The 11,917-nt window shown below is 30.4% G+C and overlaps 1 protein-coding gene across 1 annotated transcript in view; it reads left to right on the top strand.

Moving 5' to 3' along the window:
* Dhc36C (Dynein heavy chain at 36C) overlaps positions 1-11,917 on the top strand; it is a 165,706-nt gene that overhangs the window by 17,876 nt on the left and 135,913 nt on the right. The window contains exons 7-9 of the mRNA XM_074173808.1: positions 3,034-3,404; positions 6,503-6,724; positions 8,821-9,027. Of these exons, the coding sequence (XP_074029909.1) occupies positions 3,034-3,404; positions 6,503-6,724; positions 8,821-9,027 (800 nt within the window). The remainder of the gene's footprint in view (positions 1-3,033; positions 3,405-6,502; positions 6,725-8,820; positions 9,028-11,917) is intronic.

The raw sequence follows: 11,917 nt of genomic DNA, 5'->3' as shown, positions 1-11,917 counted from the left end.
TTACGACTTTTTGTTACGGAACGGGTCGAATCCACCCACGTCATCGATGACAGCACGTAAATAACATTCATTGGCTAATTTGATGAAATACTAGCCAAAGGAATCTTGTTTAAATTGAAAGCCAAAACCACTCTTTTCTAAAATTTAATGTCTCCTAAAAATATACCCTTTCAATTTAAATAAATGAAATTGTTTTCGGTGAATTTCAAACTGCTGTTTTTTAATTTATAACAGGTTAGGTGAAATAAGAAACAAATTGCCAATCATTGAAGTGAATCCAAATTCAATAACCATTTTCGTTTATACACATTTTTAGTTGGTTCTAAGTGTAGACGTTTATAAATACATTTGATAAATGTATTTGGAAATTTTGTCAATAGTTTGAGAATCACCGTATTTGCCGATCCCCATACATGCATTATTATTTAAGAAACATTTATTGTGAGATTTTCACTACACGTGTTGTGATTCTGTAAAACTGTAGTAAAAATCTCACAATTAAGTGTTTCTTGAATACGTTATGGATTTCCATCAAGTATTTTCCGATTCCATCACATACTCGTATACAGGGTGTTTTAAATTCGATCCTCACCTTTGGGATCTCGGACTCTACGATACGAAGATGGTTAAATTGGGGCAAGGTTGCGCATTTCCCTGACTAACAATATGCCGTTGAGAAAGTTCTAGAAATCCGAGTATATCCGGAGATATCTGGAAAAAACAGAAATTTTGGAAAATGGTTTTTATTTTTTCTGGCTTTATTTTTCGAAGGATTCGAAAACGAATTGAACTTCCACAATGCCACTTTTTCCCTGCTACATAATGGTGTTTTCGGATATGCTATCCGATGTTTCGTCTTCCGGCCACAATCATCAACTTTATTTTTTTCTTATGGGCGCTATATTGGATTCTTTCTGTTTTGAATACAATCAGATTTTACCTTTTCATTAATGTATCATATGTCATCATTGGAGATATTGAAAAAAAATAATTCTCATGATAATAGGCTTTGACTTTGAAGAAGGGCACAGTTGTGTTATCATGAACAAGGCCAGCATTTTGAGCATTTGCTGTGATTTACTTTTGGCTTTACATTTTAGTTAATTATTGTTATTTGTTCAAAGTTCTACTTCATTAGAAAGGACACAATGTCTAATTTACCTCATACACACCTTATTTATCAAATTTTGATTGTTGATTCTGTCTCCGTATTTTTTCCTCGGCTTTTCAAATGAACCAAACTTGGTGAGATTTTTTTGATACAATAACTTGAACTAGTTCGATGTGGTTGTCGTTTTACGGGATACAAATTTAAACACATTTCCGATGTCCTAACACTGTTTCTATCGTATTTGTAATAAATTTGTATCATATATCTTTTTTCTTCATTCGTGAACTCCATTTTTCGCCAAAAATTCAATGACTTTTACAATAACAAAATGCCATTGAGTGTAGCAAATTGAAACTCAAATTTAGAAATATCAAAGTCAAAACCTATTATGATAAGAATTATTTTTTTTTCAATATCTCCAATTTTTCGAAAAGAAAATGATACATCATTCACTTCCTCTGATCACTTCTGATCTGAAGATGATCACCAAGTGATCATCTTCAAAGAGGAAGATCTTTTTTAATCTTAAGATTAAAAAAAATGTTCCTCTTTGAAGATAATCACTTGGTGATCGAAACACGTGTCGAGGTGTTGAAAATAACGATTTGGTGTTGGGAAAAAAATCCAGTAATATTCATTACTACACCAAAGGTTCCAAACAGTGCATCATAAGTATATAAAGAACTTCGATAAATAATCGGTGAAACTTCTTTAGAAGTTCCTAACTTTATAAAACAATCATTTATTTCAAAAAAACTAGAATGATTTGTAGAGAGAATGTAGAGAATACATATTCATTAAATATATGAGTTCAAAGAGAAGAAAATCAGAATTGGAGTCATTGATAACAAGAACAAACAAATATGATACAAAAAATTTTTTTCAATGTTGATTTGAATTTTACTGTGCTGGAAAATTATTTATCATTTTGTAATTTATTGTAGGCAATTATTTGTTTCTGAAATATAAATTTTCTGTCAGGATTTTTCGTTAACAGTTTATTGAGATGTCTTGTTTGATGATCATGTACATTTTCTATGTTATATAAATTTGATAGTGAGAAGTGTTTTATTCTTTCTAACGGACTGCAGAAACGTGCATACTTTTAATTGGTAAATGGAATTGATATCAAGTCAATGTTTATTTCAACTAAAATTTTCATCAATATCCTAGAATCCTAGAAAGGTCTTAGAAATTTTGTGTAGTGTAGTTTATGATCTCATTTGATCAAATTAGATAAGGGCATATCGTCATATGTAAGACGATTTTGAAAAATTTAATATTAATTCATGATCTTGTAAGCAGAATAAAAATCATTCAAATCAATAATTACTGCATCTTTAATAGAATTACTGCCGGATCCACAATAAATAATTGTTACAAATAGCTCAATTGATCCTTTCAACAACAAAGAAATAGAACTGATATATAGCAAAAGTAATGAAGATCCCAATACTGATCTGTGTGGAACCATGTCAAATATCTACACTGACTGATATTTTTTCCCACGTTCACAAACTGTTCACGGTTTTCTGAAAAAACTTTTAAACAAATGATAAGTATTATACCTGATTCGGATACTATCTAATTTTTTCAGTGAAATGAATAGTTAACAGAGTCGCGTAAATTCAGTGATACAACCATACATTTTTGATCGTAATCAATTTTTTGTTGTTTGAAAGATGTGACATCTTGGGTTGCTTTCTCTATATCTCTGAATTCACGAAATCCATCAATATGTTTAATCAAAAATTTATAAATATTTCAAATATTTTTGGAAAGACAGGGGAAACTGATATGATTCTATAATTATTCATATCGAATTTTGTTCTGCCCAACCTCTACTTGAAAGTTTACCCTGTACCGGGATAGTTTGCTTCTTCGTTTTTGTGAGTATAAATCACTTTCTAGATTTGTTTCAGCCAACAATTCCTGAAGAAACTGCTATGTCATATAAAATCCGCATTAGGGATATGCTAGAAGATCAACGCATTGGTCCGGAATTAAGAGTTCAAGATTTCGATGAGTTTCTGCCTCTTATCAACGGACAGGACGAACAGTTCATAGAGCAATTTCTTCAACGTGATCATTCGTTCGACGAGTACGTTAAGCAAATTCTCAAGTATAAATTGATAATGGACCGTATTCCATTGGCCACGGAACACGTTATTCGTATGGAAATGTACGACATGAACAGAGAGGATCTGATCAGAACGTTAGAAATGACAGCGGAAAATTTTAAGGAAACTCTCATACATCGTTGTACTAAAAATTACCAGCAGATATGCAAAGCGTAAGTGTCGAAGATATTGTTCAATTCAAACCTTGAAGTGCCTCTTGTTACGGCTCCTTCAACATAAAAAAATACTGTTGAGCGATAATTATTATTTTTTGAAATACACTGTACTGTACTAAGTTAAAAAACTCACCTGAGTACGCCTCTATGGGTAGGTATCTGTCAATGAAGTAGGTATACATTTTTATTAACACGCTTTTATTAGCTTCACCTGTATGTTTGTCAGTTTGTTTGTAACTTCAGAATTATCGACATTATTGCTTGATCTATTGGCGGGCGGATGAAGCTGTACGTAACCTTCTTGATATAATTCGAACTCACTCTACATGCATTTCTTCATTTGAAAAAAGTATATTTCTATTATTATTTTATCACGCTTTTATTAACTTCACCTGTATGTATGTTTGTTTGTAACTCTCCATTTCATTTCATATTAATTCCCGTTTGAATGCTCGGGATCTGTATTTGACAGAATTATCGACATTATTGCTTGGTCTATTCGCGGGCAGATGGCGGTGTACGTAACCTCCTTGATATAATTCGAACTCACTTTACATGTATTTATTCATTTGAAAAAAGTATTTTTTTTATTGACGCGCGCCTGCTGCTTTTTTTGTAACCCTTCTTTGCGCGCCCTTCTTTGGGCTTGGTAGCGGATTTTCAGGCTCCCTCTCCGGAATCGGAAGATATCAATGGTCACTTTTCTAAAAAATAGACGGCTGATTGATCCTAAAGTTTAGATAAAATAAATATAGTTCAAAAAGACTAATAACACGCTTTTATAGCATACGAAACTAAAAAATGAAAAATAAATATAGTTTAAAAAACTAAAAAACATGATTTTAAAGAACATCGAACTGAAAAGTTAAAAATAATTTTGTTAAAAATAAGCTCAAAACAATAACGAACGAAAAATACTAATATTATTGTGAAAAAAGCGTGGGCTCGTTGTGCCATATTTTTTGTATATCAAGCGCCTGCCACTTTTTTCACAATAATAATAGTATTTTTTGTTCATTATTGTTGTAAGCTTATTAAAAAAATGTAAAGCGTGTTTTTTAGTTTTTTCAAAACTTCATTTATTAACTATAATGAATTAATTATTCTCAAGAAATAGTCAGTGAAATACATGTGTTTGAAGTATCAAAACAGTTTCACTAGAATCTGATATTTACTAGCTATTAGGTATGAACCTTTTTAAATTATTTTTTTGGATTTATACATCGAATCAGGAAATATTATTTTTCGGCAATGAATTTGTAAATATTTATTGATCTTAGGATTCCAGTGATGATACAAAATGTATGTATATTTGTGGAACACCACAAAAACATTTTACGGAAATTATTATTGTTTCCGATGAACACGTATTGCTATGTAATTTTTAAATGATTTTCGAATCAAGTGGAACTATTACTTTTCACTGCTATATCGATAATGTCTCTTTACTAATGACAAGAACAATAATGGGAACTCAAAGGTCGTTATTGTAAATTCATCAGCGGGTCTATAAAGTTATTGGAAAGGGTGAATCTGAATTGGAAAGTGAGAATACGATTGACAATTAAACAAGTGGGTCAGATTTGTGAGAAGAACAAAATAGTATCGCATTTAAAAGAACATTTGTGCTTCGTATTTCAATAGTATCCAAAAAGGTGTAGATGAGGTAATAAAACAAGTGTGTTTTGACGAAATTCCAAAGTACCTACATCATTGAGGATTAGATTTTTTGCAAACTAGAAATGTATATAAACCTATAATAAATAATATATTATTTTCCATTGGAAAGAACTATTTACAAATTCCAAATCTGTAAATTGATCCATTTTGTTAAAAATGAAATAAACTCCTCCAATTTGAATTTTATTAAAGTGTATGATGTTCATGAACACTCGTCAAAACACTTCTTTGAGATTTCTCAGCCCATAACTATAATACCAAACGTATTTTGTTTCCTATCCATAAAATCAATTATTATTATTATTATTATTCTTATTGAATAAATTTTTTCGAAGTAGACCAATCCAAAATATCCAACATATCATTATGTAACCAAGGTATTGTAATTTATTGTTGTTACCAGAAAAAAATACAAAATCTTTAGAGAAATTAAAAAACGAATTTAATTTTTTTTAAGTAAATTTTTCTTATTTTGAATATCTGACAAATTTTTGTATTGTTATGTATTTATATATTTATTTTTATTCCTGTTGAAATCCCTACTATGAACATATTTGTTTTTTGGGATAAATAAAGAAAGGGTTCAGTCTAAAAGCCATTTTCACATAAAACTGCTCAGAATTACGAATGGATGCCTGTTTGAAAATGCTTGAAAATAAATTTTCTGAATTCGATATGAAAATGGCCCTTTCTCAGTTGTTTTGTTTTTTTTTTAGTTCCAACCATTTACTGATAACTTTTTTCAAAAAAAGATTGTTTTTCTCGTTTAGTTCAAGTTATCATAAGTTGTATTTTCGTAACATAACCTGTGATAGTTTTTTGGGTAAAGAAAATTGTCATAGAAACTAAATAGAAAAGATTTGCCTGAAAAAAAGTATATTAGTTCAAACAGATTCGTTTTCACCTTATGGTGGAAGAACCTTTGATAGTTTTGAAAGGCAGCCTGAAAAGAATTTGCCAAAATGATAACATAAAAACGATTAACTTCATTATCACTCATTTCTTTCAATTACTCAATATTATAGATCAAGTAAAAAAGGCTTCTGTAGAAAATAATCTACTTTCTTCTATATCAAGTTTTGTCTGTTCATTGTCATCACATATTCATCCCATTAGAAATAAAAAAACGATATATTCTACAAAAAATTGTAAATACATGACTAATTTGTAGGTATCCGTCGTTTGATTTAAACTAACATATTGCTGTTAGAAAGAACAATTTTACAAGAACATACGTTTTACTTTCCTCACTCCATCTTTCATGGATTAGACGAAGAAGGAAAATATGCAGTACCACAACTCCATTATTTTAACTAAATTTTCAGTAGACTGCGATTCCATATTGTATATCTGAAAGTTATCTATATTTATTCCATCACCATTTATGGAATTGATGCTAGAATTTATATTTTTAGTTTGGGGGAGGAATACCAAGCCATATCGGACAAAGCTTTGACTATTCCGGAAAATACAGCTGAACTAATGGAACTGATGAGGTTCGTGGACGAGGTAGAAACAAAGACATTGGTGGCGATGGAAGATCGTCTGAGAGATGTCATGAGTTACATTCTTTTTCTGTCCGATCATGTTATGTTCACACCAGTAGAAATGAAGCAGAACAATATTGCCTTTCAGTGGTAAGTAGATCGAAAATTATGAAAAAAAGCAAAGAAAAAACAAAAGAATATATTTTTTCCTTCAGTTAGAAACTTAAAGAACAACGTTTTGATTTTTGGAAGACAACATGCTTTGGAAGACGGCTATATAATAATTAACATTGCTTAAATTTATTAAAACCGGTACCTGACACAAAGTTTTTATATGCTTTCAAAAATCGGGAAATAGCAAAGTGTGACAACATGACATCTATGAACAGTCCTATTTCAAACATTACTATTTAGTCTTTTATGAATCACGGCGAAAACCGGTGAAGATTTTCCCGGGAAATTTCAACTTGAGAAATCATCGATGCATGAATGAAAGTGGCTTGTAAATCTGCTAGATATAAAAAAATGAAGTAAAATTGGTAAGAATATGGTTATATTTGTTTTGATGACTCTAATTTATTTGGGAAACGTGCGTCGAGAAGAATGTTATTTCTTATCTTAATAATACAGCGAGAGACTAGCGTCCAAATCCATGATAAAAATTGTGATATTATAATTCTAATTCTTTAATATCGTTAATTCGAATCTGCAATGTACTGCAAGACAATCTATTTTTTCCACTGAAATCTTTGCAAAATAGGGCAATCACGTGTACTTTAAAATTCCCTTGTTTGGAACCAACTTCGAAATTATATAGCCTGAGAAATTCTACTTATTTAAAATGAAGATTTACCTGTGTATCCACTTGACGAAACAAACGAAGGTATATTTCCCAATATCTTGTGTGGCTAGTTTAGATACTCATTAGCATTATACTAGGCAATTCAATCATTTGAAAACTGCAATAATTGAAACTGAATTTGAAAGAAAACCATTAAATTCTCACGGAATAACATTTAACAAAATTCACCTACTGAAATCAACTACATACTTTCTTGACCAATTTAAAAAATGATATGAAAAATATGTATTGAACAAATGACTTTTTATCAAACGATGCAGAAAAACTCAAAGTCGCCTCCACAATTTATCATCACTCTCAGATGTTAGAACGGTAAAACCATCAATTAATACATGTTTCGAACCTATATAGGTTCAGCATCAGCTATTTATTTAAAAATTCCACAATAAAAGAAGAACAACATAACCATATATAAATAATACAATAAAGTATAATAATACTTACATGGAGAAGAATTTTTTATAATGGAGAAAAGAATATTTATTATCACATGTTACCAGTTAATAATTGGTCACAATGATATGTTAATGGTAATAAAATTTGATACTTAGTAATATGAAGGAATTATATACCATCCTAACTATAAACGAATGAAGTATGGGATGCTTAGAGCCTTTATATCCACTAATTAACATAAAAATCAGAAAACCCCACTTGAAAACGAATTCTAATGAAAGAGATCCGAACTGATTCTCCTTTCTCATCCAATTCAGTTTCGATCTCCACTTCGAAATATAATGAACTTTTACCACATGTTACTTTTTTATCAGTTATTTTCTATTTTATAATGATCATGTTTTTTCAAATAATTCTGATTTAATTATATTTTAATAAAGTTGAGAGTATAACTGTTGATTTTTGTTATTGTCTCTTCATAAACATTGTATCTTTTCAAGAAAATAAATACTTTATTATAGAATTCGAAACATTCACCATTTATTGAAAAAACACTTTGTTGTGAGATTTTCACTAAACAGTTTTATAAAAACGCAACACGTATTTCGCCATACAATGACTTCTTCGGGTGTGTCTTTACTAACTAGAGTTAGTGCAACTGTTTAGTGAAAATCTCACAATGAAGTGTTTTTTGAATACGTTATGGATTTTCATTAAGTATCTGCCAATTCCATCATATTCACCATTGCTTTAATAGCTTACTAGCGATTTACAGAGTAAAAATATTCAAAAAATCATTATGGACTTTGAAAAAAATTACCTAAAAAGGATGGCTGAATGAAGAAATCTATTTTGTTTTTTTCAATGTTACTTTATTGTCATTCGGAAAAGTATTATTTGAGAAGAAAGCAGAAAATACTTTCGCCGCTTTCTGGAAATCTTGTAGTCTTACTCAAACGTAACGTTTCATTTCACGAAACTGTTTCAGGTATCTGCATATGCCAAAAGTTTTGGAAGAACACAGGCAAATGGTTGATACTAAAATTGATGAATTTCAAGTTCAACTGGCGACGAAGATTCAGAAATTTAAAGAAGATTTGGAAGTATACGCCAAAATGGTTGATGATCTTCAATACAACGGAAATATTGAAGACTTGCCTAGATATCATAAAAAGGCTACGAAACTTGATGAGAGGTATGTGTAGATTCGAATAACGTAATTGGATACTCTAAATTTCCAATCATAAAAAATAATTTTTATTATTTCGATTATTCAATTTATAATTTGAGAAAAAAAGTTAATAGGCAAATAAACTATTAGTTTGTTACTGGTTCCATTTCGACATTTACGCTCCACAATAACAGCACTATTACCCAGTCTATATGAATCTAAATAAGTTAAAATTAGTATCAAAGTGAAGTTAGTGAAGTGCTTTGTGTAACTGTGCTACATATAAATTCAAAAAGTTACGTGAATAGTAAATATAACGCACACATGATCGTAAATTTCCAGTGACAAGTTATAGAAATCAACAAAAACACCTGGTCCACAAAAAGCAACGTCTCCTTATCTGTGTATCAGCTATTTGTTTTTATTTTTATCTGTAGTTTTTTCTTTTCTTTGGGTGATTTCTCTGAACTTTTTTTACTTCGAAGATGGCAAACAGTTGTTTCAAATGCAATGTGGAATTTGAGGAAAATGAATCATATTTTGAATGTGACTCATGTAGGAGACCCATTCATACCAGCTCAGCTTGCTCTGAATTATGCCCCAGCGAATTGAAATGTATGCAGTTGAAAAGGAGATCGCTACAGTTTCTTTGTGAAGAATGTAAATCCGGTCTTCGTCAAGTTCCAGCTCTTATTAAAGCTATTTCCGACTTGAGAAAGGAAGTTGAAGAAATGAAAATGTGTAAGCCACCTATGCCTCTGAATAGCGTTAGTGAAATAGATAGAGAAGAAGTGATTTCTGAAATGCTTGAGCGTCAAAATCGTGCATCAAACCTCATCATGTTGAACATTAATGAATCGCAATTAAAGACTCAGGCTGAAAGAATCTCACAAGATACAGAAGCTGTTAAAAAAGTTCTTGAAAATTTTAATGTAAATAAAAATAATTTGAAACTGTTCAGATTAGGGAAAGCATTAGCAAACAGAACCCGTCCTATCAAAGTTATATTACAATCGCCAGACGATGCAAAATATGTCCTTAAAAATAAGCAACTTTCAACAGTCCCAAGTATTAAAATATTTAGCGATCAGACTAGAGCTCAGCGAGAGTACTATCAAAGGTTGAAATCAGAATTGCAAAACTTGATTGAAAACGGTGACAATTCAAAAACAATAAAATATATAAATAACAAACCCATGATTGTCAACAAAATTTGGAATAATCCTTCAAAAAAGTAGAAAATAATTCTAATATACAATTAAACACTGACATTATATACCTAAATATTCAAAGTCTTCTTAAAAACAAAGATCAATTACAAGGAAGTCTAGTTTGCTACAACCCAAAAATTATATTACTAAGTGAATCCCGAATAACCAATGATATTGAAGAAAGTGAACTGAAAATTCCTAATTACAATATAGTACGCTGTGACTCAAAAAGTCGACATACAGGTGGTGTCTTAATATATATAAAAAGTGACATTGTGAACTCTGTATATAAAACATATATATTAGAAGGTAATTACTGGTGTAAAATTCTGAAAATTAGACTCAAACGCCCTATTTTAGTGGGATGTCTTTATCACTCACCCTCAGGGTCTGATGCAAAATTCTTAGAGGATTTTGAAAATATCTGTGATAGTTTATTTTCGACGAAATTTCATTGTATTTTAGTGGGCGACTTCAATCTGAACTACTCTGATGATAGTTTTTATGTTTCTAGATTAAAAAACCTTCTCAATACGTATGGCATATCGCAAATAATCAATGAACCAACTAGAGTTACTAACCACAGCGAATCGCTTATAGATTATGTATTAACGAACGTAAATAGATGTCAAGCGTCGGTGCACTCATATCCAATAATAACAGACCATTCAACAATCACTGTCAACTTTACTAATATTCATAATAACGAAAATCAAACTATAAAAAAATATAGAAACTTAAATGAAAGCAATTTGGACCTTATAAAAATTAACTTAATATCATGTAAATGGTCTTTAAATTCTACTGATGTTGAAGTTATTTATAAAGAAATACTGAATAATTGCAAAGCAGTTATTGATGATATTTCTCCAATACAAAATTGTAGTATTATCAGTCATTTGCCATGGTTTGATAACGAAGTTCACTGTAAAATTAAGAATCGTGATAGGGCATACAGAGCTTTCAGAAACTGTTCAAATCTAGAAAAACAAAATAACTGGGAAACTTTCAAGAAATTGAGAAATGATGTTGTCAATGTGTTGAAAAGAAAAAAAGATCAATATTATTTTGAAAAAATTGATCGGTATAGAAACAACTCTAAACAAATGTGGAAAACTCTCAAAAAACTAGTTAAAGGAGAAGACATTGACTTTCCAAATTGTATTCGGTTTGAGAAAACTGGTGAACTTATATTACTAAAAGATGTTATTGAAATATCAGATAACTTCAACAGTTATTTTGTTGAAAGCATAAATGAAATTGTGGCGAGCATTGACTATTCAGAGTCATGGTGCAATAAAAACTTCAATTTATACAAAACTTTCTCAGAATTCAGATTGCTTTCGTTAAATGACCTACGTAAAATTATAATTTCCTTGGATAATAAGTGCAGTATACATGAAATCCTCAACTTCAAAATATTGAAACAAGTTTTTGAGACTATCGGTCACGTTATATTGCACCTTATCAACACCTCTCTTGAAACTGGCGTAATACCAGAAAGATTGAAAAGTAGTACTATTGTTCCTATACCCAAAATTCCTCAAACTATTAAATGTAAAGAATTCAGGCCAATCAACACTTTACCTCCGATTGAGAAGGTACTTGAAACAGCAGTATATAACCAACTAATAGAATATGTGGAAAAAAACGACATTTTAATCAACAATCAATCGGGTTTTCGCAAATTGCATTCGTGTGAG

The sequence above is a fragment of the Leptinotarsa decemlineata genome, unplaced genomic scaffold (assembly GCF_025532065.1).
Source record: "Leptinotarsa decemlineata unplaced genomic scaffold, Ldec_3_MD MMD2_tig00000505_RagTag_RagTag, whole genome shotgun sequence".
In the NCBI taxonomy this organism is placed as follows: domain Eukaryota; kingdom Metazoa; phylum Arthropoda; class Insecta; order Coleoptera; family Chrysomelidae; genus Leptinotarsa; species Leptinotarsa decemlineata.
The sequence above is the reverse complement of the archived record's forward strand: the minus strand, read 5'-3'. Positions and strand labels throughout refer to the sequence as shown.